The 21,490-nt window shown below is 41.7% G+C and overlaps 1 protein-coding gene across 5 annotated transcripts in view; it reads right to left on the reverse strand.

Moving 5' to 3' along the window:
• Positions 1-18,119, reverse strand: part of Csgalnact2 (chondroitin sulfate N-acetylgalactosaminyltransferase 2) — a 40,043-nt gene extending 21,924 nt beyond the window's left edge. For 2 of the 5 annotated variants that reach the window (XM_042696530.1, XM_042696529.1), the window contains exons 1-2: positions 18,049-18,119; positions 2,372-3,080 (exon numbers count right to left, since the gene is read on the reverse strand). In XM_042696530.1, the coding sequence (XP_042552464.1) occupies positions 2,372-3,080; positions 18,049-18,114 (775 nt within the window). In that variant the 5' untranslated portion in view covers positions 18,115-18,119. Of the gene's footprint in view, positions 1-2,371; positions 3,286-17,697; positions 17,822-18,048 lie in introns of those variants that run through there. The other 3 variants (XM_042696526.1, XM_042696528.1, XM_042696527.1) reach the window with 3 other exon arrangements.
• Positions 18,120-21,490: the final 3,371 nt, after the last annotated feature.

Genomic DNA, 21,490 nt, shown 5'->3' on the forward strand with positions numbered 1-21,490 from the left:
ATACTAAAGTGGGCACTCCAAAGGGGTGGGGTGGGGTAAAGGAGTAGACAAATGAAGAGGAAAAGAGTGGGGAAAGGCAGACAAGAATGCAAAATTAAGAAGAGTAAGGGAAAGGGTAGGTAGGAGAGGGATGGGTAAGAATTTTCAAAGAAGTGACATTGATCAAGATATATTGCATACATAAACTGCTTTGTTGATGGCAACTCCTTTATACAACTACTTAAAAATAATAATTTTTTTTTAAAAAATAATAACCAGTACAAGACTGGGTGCCAGTGGCTAATACTTGTTAAGTCTAGTTATTCAGGAGGCTGAGATCAGAGGGTCAAAGTTTTAAACCATCCAGGGCAGAAAACTCCTTAAGTCTTCTTCATCTCCAAATAACTAGCAAAATGCCTGACTAGAGGCTTGCTAAAGTGGTACAACACCAGCTATGAGCAAACAATTTGAGCAAGAATGTGATGCTCCAATACTGATACATACAGGAAAAAATAATCAGTGCAAAAAAGGGATGGATTTTGTATTAGTACCAAGCTGTTTTCATTAGTATAGCTCAGGCCTGCCTGAGGGCAATGGAACAAAATAGAAGACCCAGCAACACCCAAAGACCTATAGCCATCTAATATTTGATAAGGGAGCCAAAACCAGAGGCTAGAAGAAAGAGCCTCTTCAACAAATAGTGCTGAGAAAACTGGTTATCCACATGCAGAAAACTCAAACTGGATCACTACCTATCATCTTGTACCAGTATAAATTCAAAATGGATGTCAATATAAGACCTGAATCCATGAAACTATTACAGGAAGGAGTAGGAGAAACATTAGGACTCCTTGGCATAGGCAGAAACTTTCTGAGTAAAAATCCAGAAGTACAACAAATCAAAGGAAGACTTGATAAGTGGGACTGCATCCAACTAAAAAACTTCTGTATGGCAAAGGATCTAGCAACAAGCTACAAAGCTAGCCTACAGATTTCTGCCAGCTATACACAGACAATGGCCTAATATCCAGAATATAGAGAGCTTAAAAAACTAAACCCTCAAGGAATCAACAACCCAATTAATAAATGGCTAATAAATTAAAAACAGAGACTTCTCAGAAGTAAAACTGGCCAAAAGACACATAAAGACATGCTTAACATCTCTGGACACAAAGGAAATGCAAATCAAAACAACACTGAGCTTTCACCTTTCATAGAATGGCTATCATCAAGAATACAAGCAATAACAGATGCTGGTGTGTATGTGGGCAAAAGGGAACCTGATACACTGTTGATGGAATGTAAGCTTATTAAGCCATGTTGGAAAGCAGTATGGTTTACACCTGGGCATTTATCCAAAAGATTACAAACCAGGATAGAGTAAAGCCACCAGCATAACCGTGTTCATTGCAGCACTATTTACCATAGCAAAGTATAGAAATAGCCCAGATGCCCGTCAGTTGATGACTAGATCAAGAAAATGTGGTAAATATACACAATGGAATTTTATTTATCCATTACAAAGAACACTGCATCATTTGCAAAAAAATGGAAAGATTTGGAAAAAATTATGTTAAGTGAAATAAGTCAGGTCCAGAGAGAGAGGTTGCTTGCATGTTTTCTCTCACATGTAAAAGCTAGAAGTAGTTTGCAAATATGTAAGTAAGCCCAGTGCTGGTGGCTCACATAATCCTATAATCCTAGTTACTCAGGAGGCTGAGATCTGAGAATTACAATTCAAAGCCAGCTTGGGCAGGAAAATCAATAAGACTCTTATCTTCAATTAACCACCAAAAAGCCAGAAGTAGAACTATAGCTTATGTGGTAGTTCTAGCTCAGGAAGAGCACCTATCTGGAATTCAAGCCTCAGGATTGGCACCAAAAAGAAAAAAAAAGGTGCTTTCTGCAAACCACAATGGGAAAATATGCTCTTTCCTTACTTTAATGAAAAGCTATACATGCCTTTCTCCAAATGGAAAATAACTATTGCTCTACTAAATTAGATTTTTTTCTTTAAATGGTTTACTTATCAAGTTTGATCTTTAGTTCATACATTTTTTTAAAAAAACAGAAAAAAGGAACCATCAAGATTAGATAAGAAAGGAATGCAAATCAGCCAGCTGCAAACATACCCACAGCCCACAAGAGCCTTTTAAACTCCCTAATCTTCTATTTAGGCTTAAATATATTCTGTCTCTCTAAAGCCTTATTCTTGTTTTTTTTTTAATCAGGACTCATTATAACTTTTTTCCAAATAAGCAGGTTCAAATTCTTGGTGGAAGTGGGTAAAAACTTATATGTTTTAATACTGTGGTAATGTCTAACATATTAGCATATAATACAAGGCCTCTGTCATAGTAATAACTGTTTTCCAATATAGTTTTCAGGTTACCTTCTATGAAGTCATTTTCATTGAACATCAGTTTCTCTCCAAGGGGGCCTTCCTCATCTTCCTGTTCATCATCTTCATCAGGATTATTAATGACCTCCAAGCCAGCTTCAATAACTTCTACCAATTCATCTCGTTTGTCTTTTCTAACTGGCTTTTCTTCAGGATGGCGAGTAAGCCCCATTTCTAACTGAAATACTTTCATTAAGGTAAAACTTTCAAAGGGTATGACTCCATACTCACTGGGTAGTTTGGCTCCTATGCTAACTTCAGCTTTGTCAATCTGGGAATGAAGAAACTCTAAAAGATCACCAGGTGCTTGGTCTTTGCTGGCTTGATAGCCTACACCATTAGCTCCTGAATTCTTTTTCTCTTGCAATGATCTCATTTTCTCATTCATTTCTTGTAATTCTTGTTTTAGCTGGGCAATCTGGCGTTTCAGGCTGGTGGCCCTGGTCTGGTAATGTTCTTCTTGCTCCTGTAGAAGAGCTTGATAATACTCTTTACCATAATTGTCCCCAACAAAACCCGGAAGAGGAGCATTTCCATCAGTCTGGGGTGCACACTGGAGGAGGTACATAAATACCAAACTGCAGAGCAAAGCAAGGCCCAACAGAAGCCAGTGGGTCCGGGTATGAAGAATTGATCCTCTTCGAGACATTCTTCTGAAGCTGGATTTGTCTAACAAGGTAAACTCTTCGTTTTTGCATACCTTTAGCAAAAAGTTATCAAGTTAAAAATGAAACCACAATTCAAAAAAAAGTATCACAATAAATGCTCTGTAGCTTACAAAAGTTTCTTTCTTCAGTAATCATGATAACTTTCAGAAATGAGAAATTAAGGATTCTTTCTATATTGTTACCATGATACCCAGAATAAAGAAATCCAATTGATAAAATCCATTATGTGGGTAATGACTGCAGAAAAAAACAGATCAGAATTAATCAGAATTTTGATTTCTCAAGCATATCAACTTGTCAAATACTATATTTAGAGTACCATGGAAAGGATCTAAGATAATTTAGACTAACTACTTAAATACTAGGAGAAATATACCTTACAAAATACTAAAATACTACAGAGAATAGTTTTTAGCTAGTATGTCTACACATCCATAACTTCTTGAATCACAGGAACATTAAACCTATGTTCATCATGGTTTGTGTTACACCGATTCTGTTTTCTACTTATTTTAAGAGTCATATTGCTTGTAGCTTTAACATTATATTTCAATTAACACACTATTTCTCAACTAGAGTATACGACACCTGGGAAATGAATTTCAATAAAGTATTTCTATTATGGTAATAATGGTTTACCAATAAGAGAGAGTTTCTTTTCTCTTCCAGCTTATTCAGTAATTTCTATTGTGAAATTTAGCCAAAGGAGTCTTAAAAGTGGGGGAGAAACAATCTCCAAAGGTCACAGACATCTGGGCAACACATTAAGAAAACATTTTTATATCCAAAGTCCTCTGATAGATTATTGGAGCATTAGATCACATAATTCTTTCCAGTGTATGACACAGAAACAAAATTTCCTACAAGGCTGGAAAGGTCTGAAGTTTATATAAAGGAAAAACATGAACATTTTAATGGTATTTAACTGCTGAGAAAAAAAAAACTAAAAAAGCTATTTATAAATTGACAAAATTATACACTACCTTTCACGCTACAAGCAGTTGTATGTGTGAGCTCTTCCATGTCTATTTCTGAACTAAGCATGTATGACCCTAGAATTGAGGTTAAACTTGGGAAAGAGGAAGCAGGAAGGCTCTAGTGTGAAGACAACTTCCATTTTAACAAAATGAAATTGACAAACAAATGAAATTGACAAAGATAATGTGACTGGAGAGCAAGCACTTCCACAAAGGAAACTGTGGCTCAAGGGGTAAAGAGTAAGCCTTGAGTTAAAAAGCTCAGGGACAGTGCCCAGGCCCTGAATTCGAGCTCTGTAATGGCCATCAAAAACAATAAAAGGATCCAGTTACTGGTGGCTCATGCCTATAATCCTGGCTACTCAAGAGGCTAAGATCTAAGGATTGTGGTTCAAAGATAGTTGGTGCAGGAAAGTCTCAGACTCTTATCTTCAATCAGCCACCAGAAAACCAGAAATGGAGCTAAGGCTCAAAGTGGTAGAGTACTAGCCTGGAGCGAAAGAGCTCAGGGATAGCATCCAGGCCCTGAGTTCAAGCCCCATGATTGAGAAAGGGAAAAAAAAAGGAAAGAAAGAAGGAAAAATGGATTCTCCAGTACAGCGGAACCTCTGGAAAAAGATCACTAGGGAATAAGCTCAGACATTTTTCAAAATTGTCTTCAAGTCATTATACAAAGGAGTTTCAATTCAATAAGTCAGTTTACATGTATAATGCATCTTGCTCAATCTTTCTAACCCTACCCTTTCCTTCAAGTTGTGTGGTCCATTTTCACATATGTACATTGAATAGCATTATGTGCCTGCCATTCTTCTCTACACTTGTCTGTCCCTCTCTTATTAGCTCCCCACAATACCTTTCAGCTTCCTGGTGTTCATTTTGTTAAACTGTGTAGTTAGTTGTTCAAAGGAGTTAAACCATCAGACTCCTCTCCTGTGTATACCATACTTTGTCAATTTATTTGGGACTAGATCTGCATATGACTTGTATATATTTTATCTATGTTTATAATTGAGACCTAATTTATATGAACAAAAATACATTACTTCTTAGTTATTAAGAAATCCTGGATACCTTAATGGAAATTTCTGCAAAGTGTGTAGCTTGTAGCATGCCTATAGAAAATGAAGAATAGATTTAAACTGATAGCTAGTAGATTGCAAACAATGGATTTAACTCCCTTAGCCCTTTAATACTTCTTTAGTAAACCAACTGAAAACTTAGTGTCTGGAAATTTTTAATGCATTACAACAAGGTCTTTTAGTATGCAACATCTTACTAACTAAATCTCATTTAAGTGATAGAAAGAGGAAAAATTATTTTAAAAGAAACAGTAATTTTAAAATAAGAATTAAAAATAAGAATTCAAATTCTGGGGATTTACCTTGCCTCAAAATCATAATCTCATGCTCTTGTCTGGATCGCTTTATTGGCACTCTACCACTTAAGCCAAACCTCTAGTCTGGCACTTTGCTGGTTAAATAGACTAAAATCTTGAGTGCTTTTCTGCTTGGGCTGACTTCAAAGCATGATTCTCAAACCTCAGCGTCTGGACTAGCTAGACTTATATAAGCCACCTGTACCTGGCTAAAACCACAACCTGTAATATAAGAAACCACTTGATGTCATTACTGAGAATATAAATTTAGAGAAATCTTAAGTATTTATAAGTTATTACTAGCCCTCCTGACTAGAGAAAAGGCTTAGAACTGAAAATGTGAAGACATAATCTTGTATAAATTATTAATAGATTCACATACGTAACCACACTACATAACCAAACAGTTTGCAAGTGAAATTGGAAAATAGAATTAACAGCACATAACCCAAGTACCATACCCTTTTATTACTGGAGTGCTGAAGTTTTGTTTTTCTTTACAATGACAGAGTATTTTGTACTTGAGCTACAGGTCACTACTTTTCAATTAAATCGAAAATATCAGCACTCATAACATTTAATCCTAAAGTGTTATATGTGTATGTATGGCAATATTAGGGCTTAAACTCACGGGCTCTATGCTCTTGCTTATTAGCCTTTTCTGCTTAAGGCTCTATCACTTGAGCCACAACTCTACTTCTGGCTTTTTGCTAGTTAACTGGAAATAAGAGTCTCTTGGATTTGCCTGTCCAGGCTGGCTTCAATCTGTAATCCTCAGATCTCGGCCTCCTGAGTAGCTATAATTATAGGCATAAGCCTCTGGTGCCCAGCTCAATAGTAAATTTTGTTGTGATTATATATGTATATATGTGAGATCTCCATGTAGAAGATATATATTTTTTTTTTCTGTCAGTGGTGGGGCTTGAACTCTGGGCCTGGGCGCTGTCCCTCAACTCTTCAGCTCAATGCTAGCACTCTACCAGTTGAGCCACAGTGCCATTTCCATTTTTCTGGTGGTTTACTGGAGATTAGAGTCTCATGGACTTTGCTACCCAGACTGGCTTTGAACCGTGATCCTCAGATCTCAGCCTCCTGAGTAGCTAGGATTACAGGTGTGAACCACAACCGCAGGCTGTAGAAGATATTTCTAACTGAGCTGTAATTCAAAAATCCCAAAGAGCCTAGTCTAAAATGATATAATTTTATGATAGTATTGATACTAGTATCATTTTGTATAGGAAAAAAAGTTTCAAAAATTAAACGATTGAAATAAAGTTATGTAACTATTAAATGGAAGCATTAAAGTGAAGGCAGTCCATTTTTTCCCACTTAAGGAAAATACAGATTTGAGGGTACTGTATGTGATTTAATATCATGGTCCAAAATATTTACCATTAAATGGCTTCTGTACCATAGAATGTGTTAGATGTATAGCTCTAGGGTGGCTGTCAAAAATCAAATTAAAATTTTACTGGCCTAGTTTCTAAAGGGAATTTTAAGCCGTAGCCTAAGACTAGATTATGTCATCTCTAAAACTGGTATGCGCCTGGGTCCTGGTGGCTCATGTCTGTAATCCTAGCTATTCAGGAGGCCGAGATCTGAGACTCCTAGTTCAAAGCCAGACTGGGCAAGAAAGTCCAAGAAACTCTCATCACTAATAAACCAGCAAAATGATGGAAGTAGAGCTGTTGCTTAAGTGGTAGAGTGCCAGCCCTGAGCAAAAAATGATAAAGGACAAGGCCCAGGCCCTGAACTCAGGCCTCAGAATAGGCATAAAAACCAACAACAATAACAGTAGGCTGGGTTTATAGCTTAGTGGTAGACCTCTTGCTTAGCATGGACAAGGCACCTAGAGTTTAATCCTTAGCACTATAAAATAAAACAAAGCTAAACAAAACTCTCAGATCCATTTTTGTGCTACAAAACCTGTTGTTATTAAGACCATTCTATGTAATCATAAAGTTCATTCACATTCGAATCAACCTTTTAAACACAAACATCAGATAATACAAAATAGTATTTATCAAAATGATCTCCAGGAAATGGAAATGAGAGGTTTTTTTCCCCCCTTTGTTGATGTTTTTGTTTTCTTTTTTTTTTTCTCGGTTGTGGGGCTTGAACTCTGGGCCTGAATGCTGTCCCTCAGCTCTTCAGCTCAAGGCTAGTGCTTTACTACTTGATCTACAGCGCCACTTCCAGGTTTATTGGAGATAAGAGTTTCACAGACTTTCCTGCCCAGGCTGGCTTTGAACTGTGATTCTCAGATCTCAGCCGCCTAAGTGGCTAGGATTACAGGTGTGAGCCACTGGCGCCTGACTTTTTGTTCTTTTTGTCTTGTTCATTTATCTGTCTTTGGGAGTTGTAAGGGGAGACAGAAACAGAGGGACAAAGGGTAAAAACATGCAGTAGTAGTACTCACTAACACTGTTGAAAATAAACTATACAACTCGTGTGGCTGGGAGGGAAAAACTTGGGAAAGAGTGAGAGAAGGGGTGACATTATCCAAAAAGAAATTTACTCTTGGGCTGGGAAGGTGGCTCAGTGGTAGAGCGCTTGCCTTGCATGCATGAGGCCCTGGGTTCGATTCCTCAGCACCACATAAGCAAAAAGAAAAATGCCGGAAGTGGCACTGTGGCTCAAGTGGTAGAGCGCTAGCCTTGAGCTGAAGAGCTGAGGGACAGCGCCCAGGCCCAGAGTTCAGGCCCCATGACCGAACCCAGAAAAAAAAAAAAAAGAAATTTACTCTTTACCTGACTTACGTAACTGTAAGCTCTGTACATTACCTTTCTGATAATTAAAAAAATAAATAAAAATAAGAAAAAACACAAACACACATAGTGAAGTGTTGTGAGGAGAGCTAGATGCTATGGAGATAAGAAAATGGGCTATTACTCAGTGGTAGAGCACTTGCCTTGCATACATGAGGCCCTGGGTTCGATTCCTCAGCACCACATAAGCAGAAAAAGCCGGAAGTGGCGCTTTGGCTCAAGTGGTATAGCACTAGTCTTGAGCTGAAAAGCTGAGGGACAGTGCCCAGGCCCAGAGTTCAGGCCCACGATGGACCAAAAAAAAAAAAAGGTATGTAAAAGAAGTCAAGCATTGCTCGCTCACACCTATAATCATAGATACTCAGGAGGCTGAGATCTGAGGATCCTAGTTCAAAGCCAGCCTGGAGCAGGAAAAGTCCATGAGACTCTTATCTCTAACCACCAAAAAGCTGAAAGTTGCTCAAGTGGTACAGTGCTACCCTTGAGCAAAAAAGCTCAGAGGACAGCATCCAAGCTCTGAGTTCCAGTGCTGGTAACCAAACCAAACAAACAAAACCAAGGTATGTAAGACAAATCAACGTTGCCAAAGCTGAAAGAATCTTAGAACCCATCCTAACTTCTAACCAAGAGACTGCTTCTTACAGCCAAGAGGAACTAACAGGGGCTAGATTCACTTCCATGCTTAAAACAACTGAAAATTACGGAGCAACCAAAACCAAACTCCTCCCCCTAGAAGAAGCCCTCTGAAATAAGAACCAGTTTGCAAGATACTGAACATCAATTACTATGGGACAGTGATCACTGCAGAAATAAGTGATTGCCCAATTTCCGACCTCAAGTTTCCAGGCCACAGGGAGGAAGAGGAACCTGAACAGAGCTCAGTAGATTTCCTTAAGAGAATGTAGAGGACAGTTTGAGGAGGACAAGAGAGTGGAGGACTGAAAGGTTAGAGTACCAGAGAGGAGACAGCTACACAGAGAAAGAGCTTCAGACATCTCAAGGTTACATAGAGTATCTGGGGGAGTGACAATTAGTGTAGGCTTGTAAGGATACTAATAATCTAATGGAAGATCTTCACACACACACAAAAACAGAGGCCACAGAATCTAGTATTCACCGAGCCAGGAAAAGCCCATCAGCAGGGGAAAACCTCAAGATTCACAGAATATTGAGTAGAATATTGAACAAGTCTTGCCTAAGTAATGGAAACAATTAGCTTTCCACATGGGTGTGGTCCTGTCAACTAATCTTAAAAACAAAACCTATGCCTGGCACTAGTGGCTCACAGCTGTTAACCGTATATACTCAAGGAGGTTGAGAAGTAAGGTTCGCTGCTAGAAGCCAGCCTGGGCAGGAGAGTCTGTAAGTTTTTATTTCCAATAAACTACCACAAAAGCCAGAAGTGAAGCTCTGGCTCAAGCGGTAGAGCCCTGGCCTTGAACAAAATAAGCTCAGGGACAGCACTAGGTCCCAAGTTCCAGCCCAAGGATCAGCACCAAAACAAACAAAAAACCCTAAAGGATCAACTTGCTTCCAAGTAACAGCACAAGCCTCCAGAATTGGGCACAAAAATGTCTAGCATTCAACAACGTAATAAATATTTTTGACTAAAACAGATCTAGAATGGATACAGAAGTGAGAATTCACATTAAAGGGCTCTGAAGCAATTATTTAAACTGTGTTAAAACTTCAGGAGGTGAAAAATTTCAATGTCTGAGATGAAAAAATTTATTTATTTAATTTTTGAGCCAGTCCTAGGGCTTAAACTCAGGGCCTGAGCACTGTCCCTGGGTTTTTCTGCTCGAAGCTAATGCTCTACCACTTGAACTACAACTCCACTTCTGGCTTTTTGGTGGTTAATTGACAATAAGTCTCATGAACTTTCCTGCTCAGGTTAGCTTCAAACTGTGATCCTCAGATCTCAGTCTCCTGAGTAGCTAGGATTACAGGTTTAAGTCACCAACACCTGGCAAAAAATACATTTTTAGATATTTCAGAAGAAAACTGGTAAATTAAGACAAAGCAACAGCAACTATGCAAAAGGCAAAAGGAAAGAAAACATGGAAAGAACTGTCTGACTGCAAGCAGCCTGCTGATATACATGCAACAGGAGTCCCAAAGAAGAGGGAGAGGGTTAGAGGAAATTTTTAAACAAAGCTGAAAATCCCCCAAATTTGATGAAAACAACACATAGATTTAAGAAGTTCAACCAACCCCAACCATAAGAGCCATAAAGAAAACCAACTGAGCACCAGGGGCTCACTCTTGTAATCCTAAGCCACTCAGGAAACTGAGATCTAAGGACCCTGGTTAGAAGGCAGTGGGTGCAGACTGATCTGGAAATGGAAGTGTGGCTCATGTGGAAGAATGCTAGCTATCCAGCAAAAACAGCCAGGCCAGAGCACGAGGCCCTGCATTCATGCTCCAGTACCAAACCACAACAAAAAGAAGGCACTTCTTGATCAATTTAATGATAATCTTAAAAGTAGCCAGAAAAAAAGCATGCACCACAAATGAGAAACAAAAGATAATATGGCGAAGGAAGGGGGTAACATTGTCCAAAAAGAAATCTACTCATAAAAGTGGTGCTGTGGCTCAAGTGGTAGAGCACTCACCTTGAGCTGAAAAGCCCGCCCAGGGACAGCGCCCAGGCCCAGAGTTCAAGCCCCACGACCCACCAAAAAAAAAGAAGAAAGAAATCTATTCATTACCTGACCTATGTAACTGTAACCTCTCTGTATATCACCTTTATAATAACATTTTTTTTTGGGGGGGGTGGGTCATGGGGCTTGGGGCTTGAACTCAGGGCTTGGGTGCTGTCCCTCATCTCTTCAGCTCAAGGCTAGCACTCTACCACTTAAGCCACAGCACCACTTCCAGTTTTCTGGTGGTTTATTGGCGAGAAGAGTCTCATGGCTTTTCTTGTCCAGGCCGACTTTGAACCATGATCCTCAGATCTCAGACAGGTGTGAGCCACTGGCACCAGCTACAATAAATTTTTTTTAAAAGATAATATGACAATAGATTTATCTTGGAAATAGTACAAGTGAGAAGACAATGAAGCAGTCCGTACCTTTTAAAACCTGAATATGCCAAGCTAGAATTCTATATTCAGAAAAACTATCATTGGAAAAAAAAGGTAAAATACTGAGACTGGGATTTGAAATGCAGTACCTGCTGCTTTTGCTCAATGGCTAGCACCCTACCCACTAGACCACACCTCTAACTCCAAGGTAAAATATTTTTTCAGACATCAAAAGCTAAAAAAAACTTATCAACACCGGACTTGTACTACAAATCCTTTAGGTAGAAGGAAAATGTGCCAGATGGAAATACAGATCTGTACAAAGCAATAAAAAAAAGGAAATTATGAACTATGTTGTTAACTGCAATTTCTTATTATGTTTTTAGTAATGAAATTTGAAATTAGTTCATTTTTTCTGTAGCAAAAACAAAGCTACAAAATTTATTTGGAGGACATAACCACAATCAGAAATCTAAAGCATTAGAAAATATTTGGAAAGGAGGGAACTAAGACTTTATTTCTCAAGAACTTATGAGTATACAATGACACAGAGGTTCATCAACAGATTTTTTGAGCAAGTCTGTAAACTGGACACTGGTAGCCCACATTTGCAATCCTAGTTACTCAGAATGTTCAGATCAGAGGATCCAAACCTGAAGTGAGCCTAGGTAGAAAGTATGTTAGTCTCCATATCTACTTAAGTGTCAAAACTCTGGACTAGTGGTATGGCTCAAGTGGTAAAGCACTAGCCATAAATAACTGTCAGGCCCCTGAATTCAAGTCTCAGTACTGACATAAAAATGAATAAGCAAACTAAGGGAGCGTTGGCAGGCCCTGAATTCAAGTACCAGTCCTAGCACGCACACTCACATTCATGCACAAAAGAAATGAAGTAGATCCTTATTGATAATATAGATAAGACCTGTACATATTTTTTTCTTGGGTAATTTTGTCCTGTCTGGTGTGGAAGCCAGACAGGTTAAGCCTAAACTGAAGTATCTCTCTCTACCATTTCCTAACTCTGCACTACAGACCAAGTTCCTTAATCTCTGTAAACTTCACTTTTTTTAGTGTTAAGTGGGAACAAGTTACACAACTAATTGTAGAGTGTTTAATGTAACAATAAACAAGACCCTGGCAAGCATGAAGTTCTTAGCAAGTGTCAGGATTACTTCTACCATGCAAGGTTTTTGTTAGTAGACAAATCTATTGAGTCTTTCCTCTATGACTTCTCTATTTTAGCTTCCCTAACTTAAGTAGTTACAATACAATAGAACTTGTTTTATTAATTTCTTCAAGTAGGCAATTTTCTTTTTTGGGGGAGTTGGTTATAGAATTTGAACTCAGGGCCTTGGCACTGTCCCTACCACTTTGAGCCACAGCTCCACTTCCAGTTTTCTGATGGAGACAATCTCATGACTTTCCTCCTGTGCTGGCTATGAACACTGATCCTCAGATATCAGCCTCCTGAGTTGCTATCATTACAGGTGTGAGCCACTAGTGCACAGCTTAGATAGGCAATTGTTATTATTGATTCTATAAACCTTGCTCTTGTCATTAATTTAAAAGTTTATCTTTATTATGGTCTATATGACCATGTACATATTGCGGGGGCTGGGGGGGGGGGAGTGGAGGAGAGAAGAAAAAGAGGGAGAAGTGGAGGAACCTATATGACTAGGTCAGATAATGCCACAAGCAGTCAGTTCTGCTGGTGTAACATAAAAGCTGCCATAGACAAAATGTAGACTAATAAGCAGAGATATGCTCCCCGGGAAAATAAAGTCTGAATTTCCCAAAACAAATACAGAGCACAAATAGGTTAAATACTAATTAAGGGCATATAGTAAAATGCTTTCTTTCCTACCCTCAAAGACTCTGTCTTCTTTTCTAGTTTTTGTGTATCCTTCCAAAATCTATGGTCAGTATTCATCATCTTGGCATGAGGGGATTTAATACTTGGAATGTCACCCACAGGATAAATCCTGGATGTGTAACTGCTGGTTAAATTCCTTCAAATCTCCATTTGATTCCTGTAACTAGAAGGTATCTACAGCTTCTCCCTTGCGCAGGATAAACTTTAACACCCCTTTTTATATACTCCCCACCTTTCAGTATCTCATATGTAACAGGTCCCACAAATGTCCATGTATTCAAGACTATACAACTGTGAGATGGAGCAGCCTTTCTTAGGTGGGGCCCAATGGACAGACGTTAGGTTCTACTAAGATAGCAGCCTCTTCTGTCACATGCTCCTACCACTGATATACTTTCTAGGCAGTTCAAAGTAATAGGAGGAAGTGGGCAGGTTGTATAAACCTTTCTTTCTTTCTTTCTTTCTTTTTTAAGTGCCATTCCTAGAGCTTGAACTCAGAGCCTGGGTGCTGTCCATGAGCTTTAGTGCTCAAGGCTAGCACTCTACCACTTGAGCCACACCTCTATGTTTGGCTCTTTCACAGTTAATTGGAGATAAGAGTCTGTGCCGGCTTCGAACCAAGATCCTCAGATCTTAGCCTACTGAGTAGCTAGGGTTACAGGTGTGAGTCACTGGTGCTTGATCTCTTTTTAAGTTGGTGATTTTAGGTGTCACAGTGATAGAAAGCTGACTAACACACAACATTAAATTCTTGCTTCAGATTATTAAAAACTTGAAAAAAAATCTACCTACCCTGGGTATAAATCCTTCATATTGCATTAACTTTTTTTTTTTTTTAATTTTGTTTTTGGGTCTAGTCATGGGGCCTGAACTCTGGGCCTGGGCGCTGTCCCTCAGCTCTTCAGCTCAAGGCTAGCACTCTACCACTTGAGCCACAGCTCCACTTCTGGCTTTTTTCTTTTTTCTTATGTGGTGCTGAGGAATCGAATCCAGGGCCTCATGCATGCAAGGCAAGTGCTCTACCAGTGAGCCACCTTCCCAGCCCCTGCATTAACTTTTTTAAACTTATAGTTACCCATGACTTGGAGCTGAAAACTAATTTGGACTGCTCTCTTTGAATTCTTCTCTATTTTTTCTCAAGTTTTCATTTGGATTCTAGTACATCTTGTGATATTTATAGTGAATCTGAATGAAAAATGCCTTTGGTTAGGGATAAGATTCTAAGTTTCAAAATAAGCCCCTTGCGTACTTTTATTTTTATTTACTAGTGTGTGTGTACACACGTGTGCACGTGCCAGTCAGTACTAGGGCTTGAATTCAGAGCCTGGGTGCCGTTTCTAAGCTTTTTCACTCAAGACTAGCTAACACTCTACCACCTGAACCTCAGCTCCACTTCTAACTTTTTTTCTGGTTAATTGGAGGTAAGCGTCTCACAGACTTTCATGCCAAGGTTAGCTTTGTACTGTGATCCTAAGATCTCAGCTTCTTGAGCAGCTGAGATTATGGGTGTAAATCACAGGCACCTGGCTTCTAACAACATATGTATATATTCATATTTATATGCGTATATATTCATGTATACATATATACACGTATACATATTTACATATGTATATGTATAAATATATTAAATATTCTCCATGTATATATTTCACTCATAGATTCATTGAATGCCTCTCAGAGAACTATTTGCATTTCTTTAATACAAATCTTGCATCTAGTATAAATTAGACTGAAGCAGAGTAAGGAACAGGAGTCGATAGCACAGCTAATATGTTTCCACTAGCACTGAAAATCTTACTTTCAGATCACCCTCTTGCACAGATGAAACAACACAGACCAAAGAGAACCACTTCATCTGTATTTGCTAGTCATTTGTCCTCAAATGTATCTGTATGGCTTAGATTGTCTCAGTCTACCTGCATACTCCTGTCCTCCGGATCTGTAATCTGTGGTTATTTTGTTGTTGTTGTTGGTCATGGGGCCTGAACTCTGGGCCTGGGCGCTGTCCCTCAGCTCTTCAGCTCAAGGCTAGCGCTCTACTACTTGAGCCACAGTGCCACTTCCAGCTCTTTTTCTGTTTATGTGGTGCTGAGGAATCGAACCCAGGGCTTCATACATGCAAGGCAAGCACTGTACCACTGAGCCAACTTACCAGCCCCTCTGTGGTTATTTTTTTCTCTTTTACCTCACTCCTAAAACTCCCACTGGAGGTACACTGGTTCTTTCAAATCTAGTTTCCATGTCATGGTTATTCTTTTCTATTTTCTGCATTTCAGTATTCAAAAACTGATTTTCCCACCATGGCAGCCAATTTGAGAGTACTAATGGTTAAAGTTTTCCTTTCTTTCTAACATTAACTCCCTTGCTTCTTGATTTGTTTAGTCTTGGGAGTCTCTAAAACGCTCCTAATTTCCCACAGATATTTAGTGGTTTTGGTTCTCTGTTCATATTATAGATGTATTAATATTTCCATACATGTGGCAATCATTATCTTGCTGTAAATCTATATCTGAAACTAACACTGTAATTCAATTTTATGTTGATAATCTAGGGCCTGTGTGGCATGACAATATATGTGTAGGTTCATTGTATAGCAATCTTGAGTCTTTCACCAACTAAAAAAAATTTTTTTAGTGTTTATTTTCCCCTAACAACCACTAACTTGAGTAACAAGTTCTTATGTGTTACACACCAAACTTCAGAACCAGATCATAACTGGCTTTTGGGGGGGCGGGATGGGGAGAAGGGAGTGTTGGTCGAGGGCCTTGAACTCCGGGCCTGGGTGCTGTCCCTGAGCTCTTCAGCTCAAGGCTAGCACTCTACCACTTGAGCAAAAGTACCACTTCCAGATTTCTGGTGGTTAACTGGAGATAAGAGTCTCAGGTACATCCCTGCCCAGACTGGTTTTGAACCACCATCCTTAGCTATCAACATCCTGAGTAGTTAGGATTACAGGCCCTAGCCACTGGGACCCAGCATAACTAGCCCTTTGTGTGGGGGAGTACCTAAGGTACACTAGGTACACAGGAGGCTGACATCTGAAGATTGTGGTTCAAAGCCAGCCTGGCCAGGAAAGTTTGAGAAACTCTTGTCTCCAAGAAGTTACCAAAAAAGTCTGAAGTGGAGCTGTGGCTCAAGTGGTAGAGCATCAGCCTTGAGTGGAAAAGCAAAGGGACAAGTACCCAGGCCCTGAGTTCAATCAAGCCTCAGTACCACTACCAACAACACCAAAAGTAATTTCCAAACTCTAGAACAAAAATTGTGTATATTCTCTTGGCCATACACATTGGAAATTCAACATCGCTTTTTGTCAGTTTACTTATATAATTTGATTTTTCATTTACAATATTTACTATTTTCTTATGTTTAAAAAATATCTTTAAGTAGCTGAACAAAGGGGGTTCAGCATGTCAGTTTATGAGTACAATGCATCTTGATCCACATCACCCCCTTCATATAATTTTAAATACCTAGTAGCAGGCACTGGTGGCATACACCTGTTATCCTAGCTACTCAGGAGACTGAGAAATGAGGACTGTGGTTTAAAGCCAGCCTGAGCAGGAACGTCCATGAAACTCTTACCCCTAATTAACCAGCAAAAAGCCAAAAGTGATGCTGTAGCTTAAGTGGTAGATCACCAGCTTAGATCAAAACAGCTAAAGGACAACACCCGGGACCTGATTTCAAGTCCCAGTACCAGCAAACCCACCCATGCACACATACAAGACTAGTTCTAGTAGCAAAGAAGCTCCAAGAGCCTGCAATGACAGTGACCAATCACGGAAATGCAGACCCAGTTCCAAAGCAGGCTAGAAAATAAACACCTTCAGGTTTAACAGGAAAAGCTTCGACTGATCTGCGAGCTGTCATTCCATCCGTATCATCATTCCCAACAGAAAACATCACCACTGTGTTTCACAAACTACCCCCAGCACTTGTATCAGGAACAATGTTCAAGATGAATTCTCTGACAACAACGTCAGAAGTTCCCATGGGGGGAGGGGGGAGAGAAACGGGGTGGAGGGTCCTAAACCCCAATCATTCCTACGCCAACGTGCATCTTCGAAAGGTTTCGATCGGGGAACATGCCTTTAGACCCACAAAATGAAATTCGAGAGAACTAGAAAAGTTTAGCCACTGAGCGCAGACACGGTGGCTAATCGCTTAGGAAAAAAAAAAAAAAAAACAAACAGAGAGGAGGGGGTGGGCGTAAGTGGTCAGGTAATCCCAGCGACTTGGGAGGCTGAGACCTGAGGATCTTGGCTGGAGGTCAGCCCAGCTAAGAAGGGCCTTGACACTGTCTCCAACGAACCAGCAAAAAGGGGGACGTGGAGCTGCGGTGGCTCAGGTGGTAGAGCGCCAGGTGTGACAGCGCCCGGGTTCCAAGTTCAAGTACCAGTACTGGCGCGCGCGCACACACATTTTTTAAGCCAGCTAACGGTCCACAGCAGCACGGGTCTCAGAAGAAACCGCAGCTTCTCGGTGGAACCGGACCGGCCGCCGGAGGGTTGGTCCGCGTCCCGGGGGCTCCCGCAGGTGCGACCGAGGTGACCCGCCCCGGCCCGGCGCCCGCGGCCCGTCAGCCCGGGCAGACACTCCGGGAGTCGCAGGAGAGGTCAGCTACTCACCGCGCTAGTCCGCTCCTCCGAGCGCGGCCGCCTCCTCCTCCTCCGCGCAACGGGCACACCGGGGCGGCGCCCTGAAGCACCCCGCCTCGTCGCTCTCCCTCCGGGCGCGCCGCTGCCGCCGCCACCGCCGAGCAGAGAACAGCCACTTCCGGCGCGCGCGAGGAAATGAGGGCGCCGCCACCCAGGCGGGTCCGCCCACTGCCGGAAGGGCCCGCCCACTCCCCACGCGCCCCGCCCACTGCCGGAAAGACCGCTCGCTCCCCACGCGCTCCGCCCACTCCCCCACGCTCCCCTCCCAGTATCGGGAGGACAGCGCACTCTCCCACGCGCCCTCCCACGCGCCCCACTCACTGCTGGAAAAACCATTGAGTCTCTCACGTGCCTGTCCAGTCTCCCACGTGCCTCCCCACGCGCCATGTCGCTGTCAGAACAGTCTGCCCAGTCTCCCACGCGCCCCACCCATTGCTAGGAGGTCCCGCCTACTGTCAACAGGCCCCGCCCACTCCAAGCCCCGCCTCTGAAAGGCCCCGCCCACCATCGGCAGGCCCCGCCCCCTCAGCCTCTCCCCTTGCTTAGAAAGCCCAACCATCTGGCAGCACTCTAGTATTGACTAATCAAAAAAAAAATAAAAGAAGCGAGTGTGGCCTCCAAACTGGTAGTATGGAGGCAGGAAAGGTAGTGTGGGCGGAACGTGCAGTAATTAGACCCAGGTAGCAGGCTGGCTTTTCAGATAAGCTTCTGCCAGAGCTCTTACATTAGCATTGTTCTACAGGGGGCCCTAAGAGAGCCAGGTGTGTCAGGAAGAGCTCTGTTAGGGACCCTCAGTCTCCAGAGACACATGGGCATCCTTAGGCAGGAGACTCCTGGCAGAGCACCTTGGCTGCCAGTGACCTTGGGGCTAATTCCATTTCATTGGACTCATTTCCTCACGTTTAATTAAGGAGCACAGTGAATCTTATGGAAAATGATGTTAAGAGTCTTACATTGTATGATTTGGGTGTATGTGTTTGTATGTTGTACATGTGTGCTGGTGGGCCTTCACCTCAGAGCCTGGATGCTGTCCTTTAGCTTTTTCAGTAAAGGCTGGCCCTCCACCACTTAAGCCACAGCTTCACTTCCCCCTTGTTGAGGATTAATTGGAGATAAGACTCCAGTGTAGGGGCTGGGAAGGTGGCTCAGTGGTAGAGCGCTTGCCTTGCGTGCATGAGGCCCTACGTTCGATTCCTCAGCACCACATAAGCAAAAAAAAAAAAAAAAAAGCCGGAAGTGGCGCTGTGGCTCAAGTGGTAGAGTGCCAGCCTTGAGCTGAAGAGCTGAGGGATAGCACCCAGGCCCAGAGTTCAGGCCCCATGACTGGAGCCTCCCCTCCCCCCCAAAAAACTCCAGTGGACTTCCTGCCTGGGCTGGATTTAAACTACAATCCTCAGATCCCAGCCTCCTGAGTTCTAGGATTACAGGTGGAAGCTTCAGTGCCTAGTTTTAGTGTCATTCTTACATTTAAATTTTCCTTCTAGTAGCATTTTCTTAATGGAAACTGATGTCTCCCCAAGCCCCCAATCTGCCTCTTTACCCTCAGGCTCTGAAGTAGATGGTAGCTTCAGCCTCCCTAGCCTGTGGCCCCCATCTTTTGGCTAATTCTTAAGTTTGTTAAAACCCTCAGGAGAAGTACCTATGGAGTGGGTTTCTTTAACAATACACTGCCATCAGCACCTGGCCCTTTGGCCTCTGGATAGAAGTTGTCACCTCAGGTAGGGTACACCCTGCACTGGATTGAGATCTTCCCAACCCTCAGAGACCTCTTCCTCCCAGAAGGAGATGCAAAAAAGATCAGAGTACATTTAAGAAACAAGAATAGCCAGAAAGAGACACACTGTTGCCCTGGTAGCATTTACACCACTGGGAGAGAAAATATCAAACACAAATCTTATTTTATTCTTGAGGTTGACAGTTTTCATGATAAATATTGTGTGTTCAATATCAATGTTGATTCCATCAAAAAATTAAACATGATTATTTCTAGTGGTTGAGTGCATTTAACCTTCCCTTTCTTGCCTACACTTATATTTAACTTGAATACGACAGGATCACATAAAAGAATATGGGTTTACAGTCTCCCCTGTGTGGCAGGTGACACCACAGTGGGTAGGTGGTCTCCGGCCTTGGGCTTCCTCCATGCTGCCTGCCTCAAACCTCTGAGATGCTAACATCTCCATAGCCACCAAAACAAAGTGTACCCCTGTCCAAAGATGTACCCCATCCAAACTCTTCTGTCTGGACTGCCTCTGTATGATCTTAGTTGGTCTGATATTATCAAGGGTTGGGCTCATTTTCTCTGCTGATTCAAGAATTAAAAAGCCTGGACAGTGTTTAAAGCAGACAGAGCAAGTTTATTTGTGAGTGAAAGAAAAGCAACAAAAGTAGATTTGTAGATTTGTTTTCAATGATAGGAGTCCATAATCCCTGTGCCTGGAATGGTCATCCTTACCCCCAGGGGAGTATTTGGGGCTTAATTAGTTGGTGATGACCGTAGACCACATGCTGGGGGCACTCTCTGGCAAAGAGCCAGAGCCCATGCAAGGCACATGAGCCACGGGCATGTATGTGGTCCCATGGGAACACCAGGAAAAGCCCTACTAGGACGTCCTGCTTACTATTGGGTTGGCATTAGCCCTAGCTGCCTGCTTTAATCCCCAATGAAGTGGTCAGGGCAACTCAATTTCCCTCCAGCCAGATCCCATGACTTCATATATTTGTCTCACTTCTGAATAAACATCTTTAATGTTGAAAATGAGCAATATAATTTGTGGGTGGGGATGGGAAGGAAAAACTGGGAGAGAGTAAGGAAAGGGGCAATATTGCCCAAGAATAAATGTACTCATTACCTGACTTAAGGACTGTAGCCCATCTATACATCACCCTTATAATAGCAATTAAAGGGCTGGGAAGGTGGCTCAGTGGTAAAGCGCTTGCCTTGCATGCATGAGGCCCTGGGTTCGATTCCTCAGCACCACATAAGCAGAAAAAAAAAAGCCAGAAGTGGAGCTGTAGCTCAAGTGGTAGAGTGCTAGCCTTGAGCTGAAGAGCTGAGGGACAGCGCCCAGGCCCAGAGTTCAGGCCTCAGGACTAGACCCCCCCCCAAAAAAAAATAATAGCAATTAAAAAATAAAAGCTGGGCATCAGTGGCTCACACCTATAATCCTAGCTACTCAGGAGTCTGAGATCTGAGGATCACAGTTCAAAGCCAGCCTGGGCAGGAAAGTCCATGAGACTCTAGCTCCAATAAACCACTCAGAAAACCAGAAGCGGCACAGTGGCTCAAGTGGTAGAGTGCTAGCCTTGTGCTGAAGAGCTCAGGGACAATACCCTAGCCCAGAGTTCAAGCCCAACCGACAAAAAAAATAAAAAAAAATAAAAAATAAAAATATCCAAGACTGTTATCTCCATAACTGCAAAAAGCCTCAAGTGGAAGTGTGGCCCAAATGGTAGCATGCCAGCCATTATAAAAAAAAACCAAGCGTATGAGCCTTTGAGTTCAAGCTCTGATACTGGCACACACACACACACACACACACACACACACACACAAATCAACAGAAATTGTTAGAAAATGAGGAATTCCTAAATGTAAGAATTGATGCTACTTTATTCTAGGGAAAGTGACCTGAACAAAAAATATTCTTCACAATTACTATCAGTGTGCTTAGTCATTTGCATTTTGTGTAAGTTAGTGCATGAGTCCCTGCGCTTGGTTACTGTCAGTCCCTTCCAGTCCCCACAGTGAGAAGATTCCCTT

The sequence above is a fragment of the Dipodomys spectabilis genome, unplaced genomic scaffold (genome assembly GCF_019054845.1).
Source record: "Dipodomys spectabilis isolate Male_0828 unplaced genomic scaffold, ASM1905484v1 ptg000207l, whole genome shotgun sequence".
NCBI classification, from domain to species: Eukaryota; Metazoa; Chordata; class Mammalia; order Rodentia; family Heteromyidae; genus Dipodomys; species Dipodomys spectabilis.